We start from the raw sequence: 21,019 nt of genomic DNA on the forward strand, positions 1-21,019 counted from the left end.
TCAGATGCGTTTTGGATACATGTTTTTTTCCTTCCATCCTGTACATTAGGTTGCAAATACTTAACATTTCACTGTTATAATCCCACATGTGACTCAAAGCAACATATTACCAGTAACTCATACAACTTAACTGAGAAATGGATATACCTAACTAAACTTTCCACATAGAAATTCTTGAATTTATCTACTTAAGCAGCAGTGGTAGTACTGCTGCCCATGGGCTTGTATACATAAATTTCTAAGGTTATATTTTGTTCAGAACCGAGATTCATGGAAAACTTACAAGTTACGTAACCTTGCTATTGTCTAATTCCTGTGTAGATATATTTAACTGTCACTATCTCAAATAGAAAGGATTGTGATGTTTCAATTTAAGATGATATCTTCTATTCAGTCCTATTCAGTTGACTCTAGTGTATTTGCTGTTTTCATGTGTGTCTGAACTGTTTATTCAGATGGAAAAAGTATAGTTTAATACATTAAAAATTATGATATTTTCATTAGAAGGGCCAGTTTATTAACTAGCTTCTCCCACAGAACTAGCTTGTTTTATCTTTCCATTGGTAGAAATCTAGCTATTTAATAGTCATACTGTCTTCATTACGGAACTGTGTAATTTTGTAAAGCTGAACACATCCACTGTTTTCTGACCTTAAGTACAGTCACTTTTATACAGAGTTAATCTAACACCCATTTTCTATGGTGCATTGACCTTTAAAGCAGTGACAGAAGAAGCAAGCTGTTAACAGCTGTGGACCTTACAGCTGTGGTCAGCACCTCTCGAAGACTTTATACAAGTCTGGTAGATTAGCAAGCTGCAAGATGTTGCCATCTTCTGTGAAGCTTTTAGGAGGTAAAAGATATGTCCTAAAAGCTTTGTAAAGTACATGTTCCACTGTCCATTTCCAAGATCTTGTACCTGTTCCAGAGTCTTCAGCCTGCGAGGAGGGTTTTAAAAGAGTTAAGGTTAAATCAGCTTTTGCTGCAAGGTAACTGTTTTGGTTCACACAGTGCTTTGAGAAGTGCAAATCAGATATAAAATAGGAGAGAAATTCATTCCACTTATGTTTTATGCTCAGTTATTTTAATGTACGAGAAGCCATGAATGGTCCAAAAGGCTTAAATGTCTCACATTCCTGGGAAAGGCAAGGATCATGTATTAACTGTGGCTTTACCTCCACTTCTCCCCTGTCTTCTGCCCAGGATAGTTTTTCCTTTAGCAGTGTAGCCTGTTAATCACTCTACTAATTTATACAAAACAGTGAGGAGAACCTTTAGCTACTTGTGCTTGGGGAAGCTGAGTGATACCTACTTCTGGCATGGCTAATAAATTTCACTTTCTGCAGGTGACTTTGCACACAGGCCCTCAGTGTACACTTAAGTCACACACTCCTTTAGAGATGGGCATCTACTCTTCTGAACTCTAGTTGGAGATCTGCACCTTAAAAGTTCCTTGCTTAATGTCTTCTTAACCCAGTGGTCAGTAAAATTTCCTAACCAGGAGGAAACCTATGGTTCTCATGCCATTTAGGTATCTGAATGGTGTTCCTTTGAGACAGCCTTCTCTGAAAGTGGCTTTTCTGCTAGCAATCATATCAGCCAAGAAGGATTTCTGAACTAAATGCCCTCACAAAGAGCATCTTGGTGGCTTTCAGAATACCACTGTTCTGTGCACCACTCCATCCTTTGAAACAATTCATTTTCCTGGTCTGGTAAAAAATAAGGTTAGCTGCAAAATCTTACTGATGGAAATTAAAAAAAAGAATGAGGGGAGGCACCCCACTGACATGACCCTGGTGTCTTGGGCCCTGGGCCCAGATGCTGGGCTTGACATAACTATGCCAAAAGATTACGATGGTGGCTGATCAGCGAGTGTTAATGTTGACACAGTAATGGATATTTAAGAATTAGCACTTTTAAAGCAGAAGACTTTCCATAATTGTTGCTGCAATAATAGACAAAATAACTCCGCTGTTAAAATATTGAAAAAGTTTACTTACAAACTCCCCCATTTCTCTGGAAGCAGAGAAATTACACTGATAAGTTACACTTTTCAGCCATTTCCAATAACTGGTTATATTTTTTTCCCATGGGGGGTAACATTTAGTGTCTCTTCTTATGTTAATTTGCTTTTCAAGATTTATTTTGCAGTTAACCTTATTTTTACTGGACTAGTACTTTTCTTCTGACCGCACACACCTCCCTTCTCCATATATATGGTCCTGGAATAGCAATCAAAGATCCCACCTAACCTTGTGGCAACCGTTGTCTCAGTCCCATCTCTGAGGTGAGGAAAACTAATATAATTCTGGGACTGGAAAAAATAAAAAGCTGGCAAACCAGTGATGGTTGTTCTTAAGTGCCACTTGGGCACTGGTGAAGGAACAGACATTGGTGAGACCGTGAACAGAAAGAGTAGCCATGCGTGATCAGGTTCAGTGTCCATCCGACATTCTGTCCATCTGCAAACATTCTGAGCTGCAAAGATGACAAACGGGTTTTGGCCTGTCTTGTCGAATGCTTCACTGGCTGGCCTCAACAACCCACAACGAAATTGCTCTTCCAGGTGTAGATGATAGAACAATCCATTGTGGTATGTACAACCCCCAACCCCCTGGAACAGGTCATAGGTTGTGAGGGTGGATTGTTCCCCAAAATTAAGCCCCACTACAGGAAGCAATCTAGCTTTGGACAACGCAAGAACTCGCTGTATCTAATCACCTTTGATGGGTTGTCATGCCATTCAAGCCAGGCCAAAGATTCTTAAAATGAATTTAAGTTCCTTTTCCTGAAGTGCCGCCCACAAGTCTACATGAAAAACAACAAAGCACTCCTCTCCAGTCTCACTTCATCAGTACAGGATTCCAAAAAAAGAGTTAGGAAATTTCCGGCTAAAAGTAATCTTGGTGCATTTTACTCTCTGAAAGATAATGAATAAAGATGGTACCTGCTGAGCAGTAAGATCAGAATCTTCCATTATGTACTGTTTTCTAATAGAGTAGAACATGGCACATTCTTTACTAAGACTTTCAAAACATTCTTTTTCTTCATCCCAGTTTACCTGGTAAAGAAAATAATTCTTAAATATTTTGCTCAAGGTTTACTGTAATTATTCATTGTAAAGCTAAACTTTATAAGGTAGTAGCAATTTGATACACAATAAGGATAGAGATTTCTTCTCTTTGTCAATTATAGGTTGTGCAGAAATATCACTGCTTCTATTTCAAGAGGAAATCTAAGTGCTAAAATAGCCAACCAGTAGTGCTCCACAATTTGGGAACATGTATGGAAACCACTTAATGCATTTTGTGTAGCACATAAACAGTTCATTGTGACTAAAAGACACCTATGGTTTAAGTGTAGAAATAATAGAGTATATATATGAATAATGCAAATTATATAGCAGTTACGTATCTCCAATTTAAATCCACATCTTAACAGGTATGTAATTCGTATTTCATAGGGAAAAAAACCTGACACAACCAGACTATTAAAAATACAGTCATTGTGGCAATAATTTGTACCTGGCCCATAATACTCAAAAGACCTTAGTGTAGGCCATTATGTTATAGAGTTCCTGTACCAAATTCCTAGCAGCTAATGGGTGGGATTCTCATGATACCAGGATCAAATTCTGTGCATTATGTGTTTCTAAATGAAAGGCAGAAGATCAGTCACTACCTTTCAAGTTTTTTAAAATGCAGTAATGGATGATCCACATAAATCTAAACAGTATCGGGCAGTTTTACAGGGCTCCTTTGAAGAAGGTAGTACCTTACTTCCATACCCACACAGAGCTGAAGTCAAGGCTTGGAGAACAATGTCATACATAGATTGTTAGGCTCTGCTCTCTACAGTGTAATGGATAGAAGTACCCCGAGAAGAAAAAGTGCAGACCCTGTTTTAGCATTTACATGAACAAAAACAAATCTGTCTGATTCTGCAGTACAGACTTTGGTATCAGGTACAGAACTTAACTTCTCGGAAAACAGCTTTCCCTTTACAAAACCAGAAATTAGCTTCTTTAGCTGTGAAGTTAGTCGGCATTCATTCCCTTCTAATGTCTCAGAAGCTAGATGGATAGCTGGAAGACACATTTTTAAAACCCAAAATAGCCATTCCATATGACTAGCAAATAGTTTGCATCTGTCATGGCTCTCAGCATTTCATTTAGGTCCTATCTATCCTTTAAAAAGCCCTTTACCAAAAGCTTTTCCAATAAAGGTGAACAGTACCACAGAATACAGGCACCAAAGAATAAATGTATTTGTTTGTATAAATAAGATACGAAGAAGCTAATACCAGCTAAATGTCAACATACCTCTGTGGCCAAACGAAGGACAAACACAGGTAGCCCTTCCAATGGAGGAACATAATTATCTAAGAGAAGTGGTAGTCCTGTAAGATTTCCTTCCTGTAAATAAAGGTTTTCCATCAATTTGTTGTTCAATCTTTCACCTACATACATCATACAGCTGCTCTTAATGCCACACATTTGCAAAATCTACCTGCTGTCAGCTTGCAATCTACCTGCTGTCAGCTTGCTGCTGTCTGCACTGTTGGTTCCTAGGAACTAGCACAATAATAATTGTCTATTCAATTATTTGCATCTTTTGTAAATGTAAAGAGAAATGTCTACATAGCATAATAAAAGATAGGACCACCTTTATCTAAAGACCACAGGGTAATACTTCAGGCCAACTAAAAAGTCTCAGAATGTTTAGGCATGTTTGTGACATTCGTGTTTTTCCCCCTTAATGGACCAATATGGCTAGCACCCCATGGACCAATATGAGTACATATGTGCTTGCAGGCAGGCATACGGACACACACACACACACACACACACACAGAGGCACAACCCCATTAATCTGGAGAAAATGATTTAAGTTAGTGCAATGACCCAGCCTCTGATTCAGACAGTGCAGCTAGCAACCTTGTCTGCTTGTTTACAATTCAGCTGAAAAAATTAAACCAAAAATAAAAATCCCCCCCCCACATTAATTGTGGCAACAAGAGGCAGATAAGAATAGCAAGCTGCATAGTTCCTGCTTAGAATTCTCCAAGGGGAAAAAGCCTCTATTCTCAGCTTTTGGGGTAGTGATTCTTTATAAAATCTTGCTTATATTTTCCTTTCTGCCTTATTGTTTCTTGTGCTATGCTCTCATAGATATTGCAAAATGTGCTATACAGTAGCTAATAGTTTAAAAAAAAAAACCTCATGTTACAACAATGATAGTTACGTCATCAATTTCAAGGGAGAAATAGTCTTTCAGCATTTCACTCTTCTTTTTTAGAAAATCAACAATATATTCAGCAAGACCTTCCTTTGGACCATCTTCTTCTGTCCAACCACTTTCAGCATTCTCCAAGGCTAACATGGCTAAATCATAAAGAGGAGCTGGTTCCTAGATTAATCCAAACAAAACAAAACAAAAACAAAACAGAGCAAAACACCTCATAAAAATTCCTTCCTATTCATGCATCCAAGATGCATGATTTACAGAAATACCTAAAAGACTGCCAGCGTAACTAGGACATTTTGCATGCAATGATAAGACATTTTTCTAATGGAGTGGGACTCCATATATAGCAGTTTTCAGGCTAATGCTTTAAAGTCTCTAACAACTGGTTATCAAGCATGGTTAACCAGCAGTGTCAAGGAAGCAATGATGGGTTCTTTCAAAAAAGGAAACTGCTGCCCAAGGAGAACAAAAGGTTCACACACAGCAAGGAAAGTTTTAAAAAAAGAGTATATTGTATAAAAAAGTATAGCTAATATTGCTAAGGACATTATCAGCATGGGAACAGTTGGCCCATTGGCTGAATAGTTTAAAGGAGTACTAAGGCAGGATAGAGAAGTGACTGAGAAACAAAATGCATTTTTTACCTCCGACTTCACTCCATTAGAAGTTAGGTAGAGCTCATGCCTAAGCTGACATTCTCCGGAAATTGGAGAAACCGAGGTAAATGGGGTTACAAGTGAAGCCATTATTGTCATTAACATCATTATTACTATTATTATTACGACACTGCATTTATATCTGGCCCTTTTACTTTTTGTGAGGTATTCAGGGCAGCTCCATTTTCTCTTAACAACACCCATCCTGTGATGTGGGCTGAGAGCCTGTGACTGGCCCAAAGTCACCCAGTGAGCTCCATGGCCAAGTGGGGACTAGAAACTGGATCTCCTGAATCCCAGTGCAACAGTCTAACCACCATGTCACATTGGCTCTCAGAACAAAACCAGTGTTCAACCAGGGAGGGGCTAAGAGGAGAGCCACTCCCTTAAAAATACACAAGCTATATATGATTAGCAGTTACCACCATAATTTTTAAGGTGGTACAAAGCAAGAATGAGTGATTTAAGTTAGTTTTTCACCCCTTCTTCAAAGTACTGGAAAAAGAAACAGCTCTTTTGTGAGTACTGAAATATCTAACTCAGATTCAAGAAATGTATACTTACTGACAATCTTAAAACGCCAAAGTTTCCGAAGTCATAAATAAGTATCTGGTAGAACATTTCTTGACTTGAGAAAGGAAGAAAAATCAGTTTATTTTATGCACATTCTCTACTATATAATGGGATCTGAATGGAAAATCTTGATATGGAATCCCACTACTAAATAACTAAATAAATCAGTTATTTTTAGTAATGAATAGGGAGTATCCATTCTTCAAGAGTACAGCTGATATGATTAAAATATTTGATAAATACCAAGTTTCCCAGTACTGGAACAGATTAATTCAGTGTTAAAAGGTAGAAAATGATTAACTATGATCCTTGAGAACCACTGGGACATTATAAACATCATTGTATGGAGTGTTTAAAAGTAGGACCTTGTAAAGGTAAACCTGATTATAGTGGAGTCAATAAGGCAAGAAAAGTGCTCTTATTCCTGTCTTTCATCCTAGATTGGTTGTTACTGTGACAACAAACTACAGGGTGAAGCTAGCCTAAACCAGACAGAGATTGCATCTACACCACCTTCAGGTACCTTCTATCTTTTCCTTGCTAACCTAGGAATAGACTGCACTCATCTTTGCCTTTCACATCTCCCTCTAGTTCTTCCACAAACTCTATGTCACTAGCTTGCAGCCTTTCCAGGTTCAGCATTTCTCAGTTGGCTGGAATCCAGCCAATGTTGTATAGCTTCTGAAGAATCATGGTTTCACTCCCATAGAAGAGCCAGCATGGTGTTGCAGTTAGATTTTTGTCTTAGGCCAACGACAGGCAAGAACCAGGTTCAACATCTCACTGAAGGTGCTTCAGGATAAATTTTTAAAGACCCATTAATGGAAGATATGTATCAGTGGCTACAAACCACACTGGCTGTAGGTTACTTCCTGTATCAGGTGCCCATCAATGCCAGTTGCTGAAGAACATGAGTGGGGCTTTACAATTCTGTTCCTATTCTGCTTACAGAGTATTTGTGGGTTTCTGGTTGTCCATTGCTAGAACTCAACTTGGAATAATGCACCCATTGCTGGTTATTACTGAATCTGTCAACAGCATTTTTGTTGCAACGAACATATGCTTACCTGAGTTTTGTAGTATTGAGAAGATACAGTTTTGTCTGATGCTGCACCAGTGCCCACTGAGGACTGACACATCCCACAAAGGAATGATCACGTAGCATCTCCTGAAGGCCTGGAACAAACCAGCTGCATCAGAAATCTTTAAAAACTCAGCAACTTCATTAACAAATGACTAAAGTACTGTGGACTTCAAATGCTAGCTGCAAACCATTTCTAGTAACTCTACTTTTTCCCAGGAAAATATAGGGGGGAAAAATGCTGTTCTTAAATTTCTATATTGTTTCCCTTCTATGAACTTTGTCCAGTAGACCCACACACTCCTGCTTATATTAATTTTCAAGAGCACTGAGTTGGAACTTCAAGGTTTACAGGGCATACTTACTCTACACATTGTCTTCTCCAAAAAATATTTTGGCAATTTGCACACCAGTTGGAGCAGGATTTTTAAAAAATTATTACTCAAGCCAGGATCGCTATAATTACTTCAGATTGTTAGTGCTTGGTTATTATGAGCACTGTATTTGCACCCAAATCTTATGAAAACCATCGCCAGAAACATGTGTGTTTATTGATTGATCGACTGATTTATATCCTGCCTTTTTCCTACAAAGGGCTCAAGGCAGCTTACATCTCCTCCTCCATCTTATCCCCACAACAACAACCCTGTGAGGTAGGTTGGGCTGAGAGTCTGAGACTGGCCCAAAGTCACCCAGTTGGCTCCATGGCTGAGCGGGGACTAGAACCCAGATCGTCTGAGTCCCAGTCCCATGCTCTTAACCACTACACCACACTGGCATGTTTGCCCAAAGTAATGGGGCTTGGAATAAGAACTGCTTAAATCCAACAATTTCATTTTAACTCTTTAACTTATTCACCTGGCCCTGTCAAATTTTGCAACAAAAGCTTTAACATTAAGCCTTGATCATTTAATATTGGTGGCAGTCCAGCTATTTGGACTAGTAGCTAGTACGATGTAGAGGTTAGAGAGCTGCACTGGGTCTTGGGAAACCCAGATGTGAATCCCCATTCAGCCATGAATTATCCTGGGTGATTTCAAGCCAACCACCAACTGTCAGCTTAACTGACATCACAGGATTGTTGTGAAGAAAAAAATGAAGAAAAGGGAGAGGATTATATAAATTGCCTTAGGTTCCTTACAGGAAAAGTCAGGATATAAATACAATAAATAAAAATAGAGATGACCTAAGTAGCCAATTCCAACTGGTAAGAGGCACCAATGGAGAGAATAATGGATGCCATGTGTTTCTACATCTTACTGTAGCTGAATAAGTGAATATAAGTTCAGCTTCAGCTACTTCTATCAGGCAAAAATTTTGCTCTGAAAAATAAAACAGCAGCTGAGAGAAAACCACTTGCATCAATAATGTGTGAGCTATTTTGCTTCTTTCAAAATAAATATTTGGTGGACCTGAGAGCAGATGTGGGCTTGATTCTGACTGCTTGCACAACTGCTCATAAAAAGCAACCGACAGTGCTCTCAATCAACGCCTACTTCACCAGCCCCCATTTCTGAACCAGCGTCATCACAACACCGCAGTCTAGTCTCCAAGGACAACCGGAACCCTTCCTCAGAACATCTTTACTCCTACATCTGTAGCCAAAGGACACATATAGACAGCTGCTTTTTCAGGCTATGTTTTACAAGCCATTAGCCCTGGATGCTAGTTAATGCTCTATGAATTATTCAGAGCATTAAAAAAGGAGCATATAGCAAGTCTGGGAACCTCTAAATAATTTTGGTAAATGAGCTTTTGGATGAGGTGTATGTTAGCATGCAAAGTAGGTATAAACTAAATCTGCTGTTGTGTATGTAGAAATGCATACTGTTGACTCTGACCTCCTTCCAAATACCTTAGTTAACAAGTGATCTTAACTCAGTGCTCTGGGCCACTTCACATATTAATGCAATGCATAAAATATTCAAGTTTTGGCTGTAGCTAACCATTCCTCTCCTACCAGTTGTTTTAGAAAGCCAAAGGCTCTAAAGCAGCATGGAAAGCACAGCTGTGAAAGCAGATAAGCAATATGCTCACTTGCATGTGCCTGGTCACTGATTTCTTCTTGCAGGGTCAATACACTCGTTAAGTTAATAATTCTCCTCTTTGGAGTGCAAGCAGCAGTCATTTCCTGTCTTGCATCTTCTTCCACTTCCACATCACAATCTGCTCGCTGTCTCTTTCTGCAAGGCAGATGAGAAAGGATGCATTCTGATGCATTCACAAGTAAAGTAAGAACTTTAAACATGTTTTTCACCTGCTAAGAAAAGTCTGCATGTAACAGAAAAACATTTTGGCCCTCAAGCTTTAGGTGTCCAAACACCATCAGGAAAGTCTGGTCCCAAACAGAAAAGGGTGCTGAGCTACTTTCAGAACCAGCCTTATCTCTGCAAGTGCCACTGATAGCTGGGGCTGCTCTTGCTTGGTATTGGCAAGTGTGTTAGGTATACCTCTTCTTGGAGTTTTCCATAACAAGTGCTCCAGTTCTATCACATCTGGTCTCCTGCAAAATGCTTTGCGTGGGGCTGCCTGCTTCCAAAAATAGTGACGCTGCCAAGATAAGCCACATAGTGGCAATGTACTGCTTCCTCACTGAAACATCTATGCCAGCTCCCAAATGTGTTCCTAGACCCAGTGCTAATTATGATCTTAATGCCCTTTACAATTTGGGATGAATAACTGAATTCTCTAATACTCACTTGCCCTCTCACTGATTTGAGACTCACTCATCTGTTCCATCTTCCTCTTTGTGGGGGACCTGGCCTTCTCAATAGTATAGCACTCCCCACCAAAAATCCATTTGGCCCCCTTGGCCCCTGATGATGGCTGAAAATCTTTTTAGAATTTTCTATCAGCCTTTAATCTTCAAATTTGTTACTTTAGTAACTAATTTTACCAGACTATTTACTCTGTAATTGGTTTTAGGTGTTTTTTTCTGCTGTTGTTTTTAATGTTTCTAGGGTGTTAAGGATTTCTATTGTGTTAAGGAGGATACTATATTATTATTTTTTATTTATTAATTTTATGAAAGGCAGGATTTATATTTATTAAATCAGTAAGGCCAGTACTTCATAATCCAACTCAAATCCAGCCTTAAAAAAACTGTGCCAAAGACAAGAGAAGCCAAAGTCTGGATTACTGATTACTGTGGGCGGGAAAGAAAGGTGGACAAGATCTCTGCTTTAGTTATAAAATGGAGACAATCCAGAAATATTCTGAAAAGATCCCTCTTACCGTGCAGATATAGTTTCAAGAGACATAGGTTGGCTTTCCACCAACTTGTCTGCTGTCTCCATAACTTCCGCTCCTAAAGTCAAGTCACTGCATTCTTCCATCTCAACATCTTGCAGCCCAGTCTCCTTGCAACTCTGCTCCTTGCTTTTGTCCTCTGTTGCCACAGCAGGAGATCCAAAAGTTTTGGATTTATTAACTGGCTGAAGAAAAGCATCCAGTTTCTGGTCCCGGGAATCAGTACGAACCATCTGATGGGCATAAACCTTGTCTGTCCCTTGACTAACTGAAGAACTGGCTGATTTAGCAACATCAGCAGACGGGGCAGTCACACCTGGTAGCAATGTCTTTTTTGAAGATATGGGTGAAAGAAGAGAAACAATTCAACAGCACTGCAACAGTACACATCTCTCCAAACCGTTTTTTTTGGAGAGGGATTTAGTCCTGGGTGCAGCTAGAACAGACACAACTCAGGGATTATAGACAAATCCAAAGTTATTATAGAGCTGCAAACTCTCACATGACTTAGCTAAATGAAGTAGCTAAAAAAACACATAAAATCAAGCACAATGACTTCTATTTCAGAAGTGACCAGACTCTGAAATGCAGTTTGTGTCTCCTAACAATGAAGACTTGAAAGTTATAAGCACATGTATTCTACCTCTTAAGATGACGCTTCCCATCTAAGAACTTGTATTAAAAACAATCATCTATTCTCAATTAATCAGAAGTATTTTAATTGTTCAAAGGCTGCAGATTTACTTCATACCAAATGCAACCATCAGAATGAAAAATCTAATCTCTTCTACCTCTATCCACTTATTCTGAAAATAATTCTCTTTGGTATACAAATTACAGATTATGGAATACGCTCCCTGGAAAGGTGCGCCTGGCACCGAGTTTATATTCTTTTCGGCGCCAGGTTAAAACCTTTTATTTAATTGCTGTTTTAAAAATTAATATTTTATTGTTAACCGTCGCTTCTTTGTTTTTTGTTTTTATATAATTTTATGGATTTTATTATTTTTTATTGTTTTTAATTGTACATTGTGAGCCGTCCCGATATGCCGAGGCATGTGGTAATGGCATATAAAAGGTATAAATAAATAAATAATACTGTGGCAAATTCATTCACCTAACACCATCAGAGCCCAGAAAAACTTGCTTTGTGCAGCAGAACTGGACTTCCCCAATGCAAACCCAACCCAATGCAATTCCTCAATGGCTATAACCATTTACTAACTCTTTGATCAGAATTTTAATACATTGGATACAGGAAGAAGGATCAACACATTGAAGGTGTCCCTGCTTGTCCCAAAAATTGTCAGCCCCTTGTCTCTACTCCTCACCTCAGTTAGTAGGCTTCCCCAAACCCCTGAAACTCATTTTCAGGTGGTTGCAAGGGCTGATGTGAAGATGTGCGGACACTTGTTTCCATTACTTCAGTTTCACATCCCTAAATCTGAATCCAAACAACTGAGTCAAAGTAAATGTTAGTCTTTTTTGCTAGAAATTGAACAGATTTGCAGCAAGAGACTTCCAACAATGTTTTGATTACCTTAGCAATCTTCACTTTTTCAGAAAAACTGCAGGGCAAAATCAAGTACAATGTGTGCCCAACCATGGGAACTAAGTGAAAAGAAATTGTCGCTGGAGTTAATATGAGTACTATTTTGCATTGCTAATCCACTAACCTGACAAATTATCCTGCATGGGGTATCAGCTTATTTGGGACAGAATAAATCCAGGTCTTGAATGCAACATATTCATTCATACAAGTAATATAAGCAATGCTAAAACAAGGACTGAACGCTCTTTTGTGGCTGAAGAATGCACCCACCTGAGTGAAATACATCCTTGATGAGTTAGAACCCAACAACTTGCTCTCTATGTGTTGCTGTACACGCTCCAAGATGCTGTCTTCGTGAAGGAAATGTACTTCATGCTTTGTGGGATGCACATTCACATCTACATTCTGGGGTGCTATTTCAAGGCTACAGAGCATTTGGAGAACACCAAGAACAGGTTAATCAATGACAGGCTCAGCAAAATATATTTTCAGCATGGGTGTTACAGGCACTCTGTCTTCTGATTTTTTGCCCCAGGATCTCATAGAGTACAATAAAAGAACAGCAAAATATATGAACAAGCAACATGAAACAAAACTTGTAAATGACAAAATATCTCAGTCACATTAGAGCAACTCAGAGTCCTTAAGCAAGATTATACATAGGAAGAAGGACCTTCAGGTGAGTTTTTCCCAAGCCATTTGGGCTTTTTTAGGGCAAAAGCAACTGTTGGAGCTGTGTTTGGAAACTAGCAGGCAGCCTGTGTATTTTACAAAGCTGGGGCATGGCTGCGATATTCCCCGCTATGCCCAGAAGGTCTAGCTGCAACCTTCTGAAGCTTCTAAATTATCTTCAAAGGCACCCAACCATAGGGCATGCTACAAAAATCAAAATAAGAGGTGACTAGGGGAGGGATCAGCATCGCAGGACCAGGAAGAAATGCATTTGGCAAACAATTCTGCAAAAGTACTCAGGGTCAAACCTGAGATGCAAGAGAACAGATCTAAGCCAGTTCTGGAAGCACCTTCAAACTGTGATAGAGTTTTCAAAGGATGTGCAACTACTTTCAACATCAACTGAAGATACAAATCAGAGAGAAGGGTTCAGTCTGAAGAATCTGTTTTGCCCATACTTATGTTTAGTTTGTTAGTTGGACTCATCTAGTCCATTACTGACATCTATCACTGGTGTAGGACATCCAAAAAATTCTTGGGATCATGAGAAAGAAAGACAACCACCCTTTTCTCTTAGTCTCACCAAACTGAGTAAAGCTGTGTTACCTTATATATAAAAAAGGGTGCATGTTTTTGGGTAAGTAAGCTGCATATACTGTTTCTATGGCTTTTCGCAAAGCGCTTGACTCCACCAGTCGATCTGGGGAAAAATAAACATAAAAAGGAGAAAACACAAGTGCAGTGGTCTACATTACTTACTTTATAATAATATGTTTATACCCAGTCCTGATCAAATGTAGACCTTCAGATTTTTATTCATGTAGCCAACTGGCAAATTTTAAAAGCATAAACATTATTGTTCTCAGATAGAATCCTTTTCAAGAGCATTGCCACTAATTCCACACAACTGACAACTGATCTTAAGTATATTTTCTACATGCATATTTTTAAAATAGACAGGACAATGCTTTCAATTGCTACTCATTACAATGGCTATATATTGCCTTCTGTATTAGAGGCAGCATTCCTTGGAATATACGCTGCTTGGAAACATGAGCAAAAAGGTGCATATTCCATGTCTTTCTAATGGTCGATTTGGTTAACAACTTTGGGAACAGAATGTAAGATTAGATAAGCCTTTGGTTTCATCCAGGAGGATTCTCACCCATTCTCTTGGAACCAAAGTCCCTCTATTTTAATGACACTTAAGTGCACTTCACTTTCTCTGGATTAAGAGCTTTAACTGTAGCTACCATGTATGTAAAAGGATTATCTGGTGAGAGTGTGAAGAATGAATTAGTTTCTTTCCTACTTCAACCAGAACATGATACTCACATTATCTGAATGCACAATGAGAAGCCTCAGGTGAAGGGTTTTTTAGCTAGAGTCTACTTACTGAGAATAAGCAGTGGCTCATGAACACTGGACAGGGGGCAATTTCCTTCCAACCACTTGAATGCAGTGCTTCTAGTCTCACTGTTTTCCCTTTATATAATGGCCTGATTTAGACACAACACGTGGTTTAGTGCTAGGTGAACAAGTCTCAGCCTCTACTCCTCCATCTTCTCCCCTGGCATTGCTCATAAGAGGAGACAGAAGGTTTGGTCTCTGTATTTAATTAACAACTGTTTATTAAGAAGTTCAAACCAAGGTAAACTGTGACTAAGTATTAACTATGGTTTATTAAAATAAGCCAATTTCAGACTATGGATTGCAATCCTTGTTTGCTTTCTTTCTAAACTATGATTAAACCTGGTTAGAATTATGACTTTTAACTGTGGCAAATTGTAAACAGAAGCATTACAGTTTATTATCTAAACTTAATCACTGTTTTTCAAGTACCAGCTTTTACAAAACCCTATACTGATCCCTCTTGTATGAATATATTGGAAAAATACTGTACATTTTCACTAAGAAAGCTAGGGTGGCTGCTGATTCCAGCATATTCCAGTAGTAGGACACCAGAAAGAAAATGCAAGTAGTACAGCCTTAGAGAGCCTACTATTTAATATAGGAATAATCAACACCAAAAGGGTTTCCCCCATAGTGCTGAGGAGTTATCACAGTATTAATAGTAGCAGCAGCACGACTGCAATGGCACAGCACCCATGTGAGCAGTGGGTGCCAGACACGCTCAGTTCTACTCGCCAGACCCTTGCAAATGCAGGTCTGAAAGTAATCTCACTAATAAAGCAAAATGTGAAGCACATGCCAACAGCAGAATTTCATGTGTTTGCAAGCAGGTCTTTTAAGTTGGGTCCTGCTTTTTCTCCTGTTGTGCTTGTCATGTATTTGTTTTATTACTGTTTTAATCAAGTTAATTATCTGGTTGTAAGCTAATATGAGTGAGATTTTCATTGTAGAAAGGCAGGATACAAATCAACAAATATATAATAAACATATATTGAGATTTTGAATTGAATCACAGATGCTTCATTACAAACAACTCCAAGTCACAATCCAGAAAATTGATCCTGGAAACCAAGAAATAGACCTGTTTCTCATAGTCTTGGATAATGGCTCATGGGCAGCAGTATTCAGCATACCCCTTTTAAGGAAAAGGGTCTTAATCAGAGTCTGGAAATGTAATGTCTCGTTACAACTCCAAAACTATCATATTTTATACATACTTTTGTACTTACGGTTTATGAAAAGCAAAAAGGTGCATTTCTTCACTGAATAGTTTGCATTGGTCACATAACCTTTCATTTTAAAAGCCAGAGTTGCATCTTCACAGCCCACTTCAATCAACTCTCTAGAGACATTTGAAAGTAATTAATTTCTTCCCTTGCTCCAAAGAATCACTTTTTTAGACACAAGCAGCTCATTGTAAGCTTTAGATTCATATATTAGTTCAATACTCGCTTTTTGTCATTTAATCAATCCCATGTCTTCCACTTCAGATGCATTTAACCTCTGATCTCACAGGCTCACGTGTACCCAATGCATGGACAGAGGCACAGTGATCTTCACCATCAATGTGCTATGTGCTGCATATTTATTTAGAGGGCTGAAATGCCACCAAGTGGAAGAGAAAGATGCTATGGTGTTAACAAGAAATGGAACCTCCTTCTCTACCTGCTTCCTCTGTCCCTGCAGCATATTTTTTCCCACCTCTAAAGTGCAGTTGAATCCTCAAGGAGGCAGCTAGCATGGTTCTTTCTGTGCCAGCTACAAAAGCAGTTGGCTGGGGCCCTGGTTATCAGAGTCCCACCTCTGAGATGGCAAGATCTTGGAGAACCAAATAATGTCACGCATGTGCCACCCCCAGACAACACTGAGAGGCCACAGGACTGAGCCCTGATAAAAGATGGAGAGCAACAGAAGGTATGTACGCTGCTTTGCAGTGCAATCTCAGACATCCATTGTTTTCAGTAGGTACTACTTCTAGGTACAGGGTGGGTGGGGAATGCTTGGTATTGTACAACCTTTTCTCAATTTGCAATGTAATTTGTAAAAGCACTCTTACTACAGATTGCTTTGCTGCGATAGCCAAGACATCACTATGCAGGGATTAGCTAAATTTCATTGTTCACAAAAGAAGTCCTCTTTAACAGATGTGTCCTCTTAAACTGGTCAGTTCTCACATCTTAGAACATCAGAATTAGTTCACTCTTTACTGTAATGTATTTGCTAGTGTAGAGTTATCAGGACCTATCCTATTCATGCCCCCACGCCCAACTCCTTTTTCACAGAAAAGTCTACTCTATGGATGATTATCTAAACCAGCCTTCCCCAACCTGGTAGCCTTCAGGGGCATTTGGACCACAACTCCCAGAATTCCCATCCAGCAGGGCCACTGACTGGGAATTCTAGGTGTTGCAGTCCAAATGTGTCTGGAAGGCACAAGGTTGGGGGAGGTTAAACCACCATTTAAATTTTGATCAATGAACCTGCATTAGTCTCCGCATGAGCCTTCTCCCCTTGTACACTTAAGAACAAAGCATCCATTTTAATTTCAGAAAAAGGACAGATCTCCATTATTTATCAACTCAAGAAATCAGGGTTAACTCCATCCACACTAGACAGCTTAGGATATCAAACTGTCATTTGGATGATTTCTGAACCAAGCCTATCCTTACAGTTAAAAATCAAAGTACAATGATAGACCAAGTGATGTCTCACTAGAATACTGACTTAGTATTTTAGCTATTTCTTCTCCCTTTTAAGATGGATATATTTAATACATCCTAGAACAGACTTAACACTGGAGTTCGTTGTTGTTGTTTGCAGATTTACATGCTCTCATCTAGAAACTAACATCGGATCATCAACGCAAGAGGCTTTATAGGAAAAAAGGTGAGAGTTTTACAGCTGTGGTCTGTAGTGAATAAACTATTCTGCAGTCACAGTTAGCTCTGTTCAGTCCTGCTTCTGCTAGCATGGCATGAGCACTGACTACTCAGCCCTAGAGCTGAAATGGCCATTTCTAATTTTAGACACAATCTCACATTGACCTTTCTGCCAATATTGGCAGGAATCCTAGAGAACACGTAGTACACTGTTCTGTGTAGGCTTTTTATGCTGTCCATGCAATTATGGAAGAGAGATTGTTCTGGAAACCTCAAGTGACTGAGGACAGTTCACAGTGTTTTAAACAGTCATTGTCTTTAAATATTATTTTAAGATATTTATTTTGTTATTCCCAACATCTTCTCTGCCTTCATTCAAATACTTTTGCAAAAGGTGTCTTTTCTTTTCAGCTTTTGGCATAATCTCCTTCTGTAACTTAGCCTACACACTTAAGTTATATAGCCTTCCTCCATTTCCCTTCTCTGTGTCCAATTCTTGGACTCCATGGGGCACAGAACTGCCCCTTTGTTTTTTTAAAATTCTGAACAGCAGGGAGAATGGAAACATAAAGCTTTGTATTTGTTTATGATCAGTAACTTAAATTCAAGAGCTCTATTTACAATTAATACAGACTGTTTGGAAAAGATAACATGCTGCATTACCCTCTCCAAATATGCATATAGAAGGGAACAGAATATATGTAGAACTTTGGGTTGGGAAAACAGTGGGCATTATTTTGCAGTCTGATCTTTTAAAATCATCTGTCATGGGTCCAGAGTCTGACTCCCCATCTTGAGGGCAGCAGAGCATACATTTGGAGAAGATGTCAGTGAGGGAGAAAGAACCGCCCACACGACCAGCTCTAGAAAACTTAGTTGTCTGAGAAACTCCTGTGCAAGGGAGGGTCGCTTTGCTAGCATAAGGGACTTTGCCTCAGTGGAGCCAGAGTTTCAAAGTCATTGGCTGTTGACACAGGGAGCTGAAGCCAGCCATTCAGTACAACTGCAGCTCTGCTTAAGGCTGAGTTGCTCAAAGGAATCTTCGCTGTTGTTAAGATTCTCTTGGAGCTGTCCTGGGTACTACCTGGAGCTTACATTTAGCCTTACTGAATTCCTGCCTAGGATGAAAGCTCATCTGGTGAAGATTAAGATTTATGAAAAAGCATCCTCTTCAAAAAACATAATGAAACAGCCATGTACCTCAATGATGTTTCAGTATCTTTCTTGGTCCTATTAAATATATCTTCAAAGATTGCTCCCATTCCATAGCATGTAGGACAGTACGGCTAATCAAAGATGTTTTGTGTGGCAATGTCAAAAGCTAATCTCAAACAGTTTAGAAATTACATTGCATAGTTTACCTGCTAACTGCATTTCCAAAGATGGACCGAATATTGTCTACAGTTGTAGCATTCAACAGTGTTCTGATATCTGCTACAGTATCACCTTGCTAAAAGCAAAAGACAGTAAACTTCAATTTACCAATACTTTGATGTATTATCTACAGAAAATTAAGCAATGTAAGTTGCTGCAACGTGTGTGTACTGGCATATATGCACACATACAGTCACAATCAGGCATCACAGGTAGCCCTTAGGGTCAAGCTGGTTCCACAGGCCTGGCATACATACAAACTCCAGTCAGAATTAAAGGTTGCCCTATGTATTTTAAGAGATCCATAATGCAGAGATAGCTGACAGACCAAAAATAATGCTAGCAGGCACACAGGGATTATGCTGACGTGAACTGCTTCCAGGTACCAGCCAAGTTCCTTCTCTGCCCAACTGTGTGCCAAAGAATTCCTTTATGCCTTTTCTACACAGCATCTAGAAATGGGGTCACTGCATCATATGGCAGCACAAACTCACATTGTCCTAAAACGCAAGCTCAGCTCTATTTACCTTGTTGTTGCAATGGCTTGGCCCTTGGAAAGTCTTGGTCCTGAACACATGCTTGCCAGCCCAAGAGTAGGCAACCTGGTGCCTTCCAGATGGTTAGGGGGTCAAGGATTATGGGAACTGCATTCCAAGGCATCTGGAGGGCAGCAGGTTCTTTAAAAATTGGAATAGCATGTAGGAGTGGACAACAAGGCCAAAGGCTTTCAGTATATGCATAGCAGTGCACATTTGAAAAAAAAAATGGGCACAATCACAATATTAGCTGATTTTCCAGATTTTGTATTTAAAACTAAAGACTGAGTTACTTTTTTTAGTTAAATGCATCTTTTAAAATCTGAATGCTTAAATGTTTCTACATTTGACTACAACTTCTTCCTTTTTTTTTATTTGCTGCAATACCTAAGCAGAAAAAGTTATACTCACCTTTTTAACTGAAAAACTGGTGCCTGAGTTGTAAACAGCATACCTGAAAAATACACATACACACACTATATATATGTAGAACAGTGAATGCAAGATTCTCAAGCACACATGGCAAAAACTCTAGTGAAAAGTATAGAAACATCTTTGTTTTTAAACTAAAAATTGATGGTAAGGGTGAGTGCTCCGCAAATGGGCTCCTCTTCCTCTTTTTCTCCTTTCTATGCCCATCCCCTCAGAAGTTAGGAAAACCACATAGCTGCCACTGAACACAACACGACTATGTAGCTACTTCTTTCCTTGCTCTCCTGGTAATTTGCAATAAAATCAAGTGGGTCCCATAATACCATCATGCTCTAAGACATGAATCCAATGGTGTCCTTCCACCAACATAATGAAAACTGCTGGTGTAAACAATTTTCCATTCTTCCTGTAGCCCCCCAGATCTGCTCCAAAGGGTTCAATGACTCTTCAGAGCAGATTTTTTTTGAGGGGTGGGGGTGGGCACGGAAAACTACAGGAAAGAGAGGGCAGGGGAGTCCATTTGCCCAGCTTTGGATTTAAGCTCAATCTTCCCTGCCTCCAGAAGCAGTGTGAAGTGATGGCACACGTTTGGTTTAGCAGCCTGTAAATGAAATAGAGAAGGAAATATGAGGCAGCCTCAAGGTTCTGGTAAAATTTTGAAATTTTGCAGCAACATTCTGAGAAATGCTTAATCATTTCTTTTGTTGGCTTTACTACCCTGGGAGAAGAAGAACCTCATCCTGCTGATAAGAATAATGCAATTAGCCCTCCTGCTCCCTCTGTCTCTTAATCTTTTTCAAAGATTTGCACAAACAATTCTGGAGTCCTTCCTCAACTGTCATGCAAGTATTAGATAACACAAATATGTGAAGGTTCAACTGGGTTTAGTGAGATACTTCTCAAGCTCAGAAATACGGTCCAAGTGTATTTGTGTCAATATACTGCCTTAGACATGAAGGCACCTCTCTTGCTATTTTAGGTTCCTAATTCATCAAAGATATCATTCTTGGCTGTAGAAAAATGAGTAGAAAAATGTACCGAACAAACATGAAATAGGGCATGCAGATAATAAAAGCTGGAGCTTTCCCCTCCCTTTTCGGAAAGGAAAAAAAAGCATTACCTCCCGACAACTTCCAGTATTTTTGCATATTCTTCACTAGGGTTTTTTAAGGCTTTTCTCCTGGTGGCTACATTGTAAAATAGATCCTCAATCTGCAGAAAGAACCAAAGAGGCAGTGTAAAACATAAAAAAAATGAAAACACAAATATAGGTCATTCTATATTTTTGTTCAGGCAGAAGAACGAAAGCTACAGCCAGCACACGGTGTATGTATGATTCGTCTACACTACTTAAAG

At 39.2% G+C, this 21,019-nt stretch overlaps 1 protein-coding gene across 2 annotated transcripts in view; it reads right to left on the bottom strand.

Annotated features, from left to right (window-relative positions):
• Positions 1–5: 5 nt before the first annotated feature.
• The window catches only part of MLH1 (mutL homolog 1), a 30,670-nt gene continuing 9,656 nt past the window's right edge, over positions 6–21,019 (bottom strand). For both annotated transcript variants that reach the window (XM_044454921.1, XM_044454930.1), the window contains 14 exons: positions 20,784–20,875; positions 19,643–19,685; positions 18,683–18,771; positions 15,672–15,784; positions 13,636–13,729; positions 12,628–12,781; positions 10,791–11,134; positions 9,594–9,739; positions 7,543–7,651; positions 6,467–6,530; positions 5,244–5,408; positions 4,322–4,414; positions 2,948–3,061; positions 6–938 (listed from right to left, as the gene is read on the bottom strand). In XM_044454921.1, the coding sequence (XP_044310856.1) occupies positions 771–938; positions 2,948–3,061; positions 4,322–4,414; positions 5,244–5,408; positions 6,467–6,530; positions 7,543–7,651; positions 9,594–9,739; positions 10,791–11,134; positions 12,628–12,781; positions 13,636–13,729; positions 15,672–15,784; positions 18,683–18,771; positions 19,643–19,685; positions 20,784–20,875 (1,788 nt within the window). In that variant the 3' untranslated portion in view covers positions 6–770. The remainder of the gene's footprint in view (positions 939–2,947; positions 3,062–4,321; positions 4,415–5,243; positions 5,409–6,466; positions 6,531–7,542; positions 7,652–9,593; positions 9,740–10,790; positions 11,135–12,627; positions 12,782–13,635; positions 13,730–15,671; positions 15,785–18,682; positions 18,772–19,642; positions 19,686–20,783; positions 20,876–21,019) is intronic.

The sequence above is a fragment of the Varanus komodoensis genome, unplaced genomic scaffold, assembly GCF_004798865.1.
Source record: "Varanus komodoensis strain SLA01 unplaced genomic scaffold, ASM479886v1 scaffold10, whole genome shotgun sequence".
Lineage (NCBI taxonomy): Eukaryota > Metazoa > Chordata > Lepidosauria > Squamata > Varanidae > Varanus > Varanus komodoensis.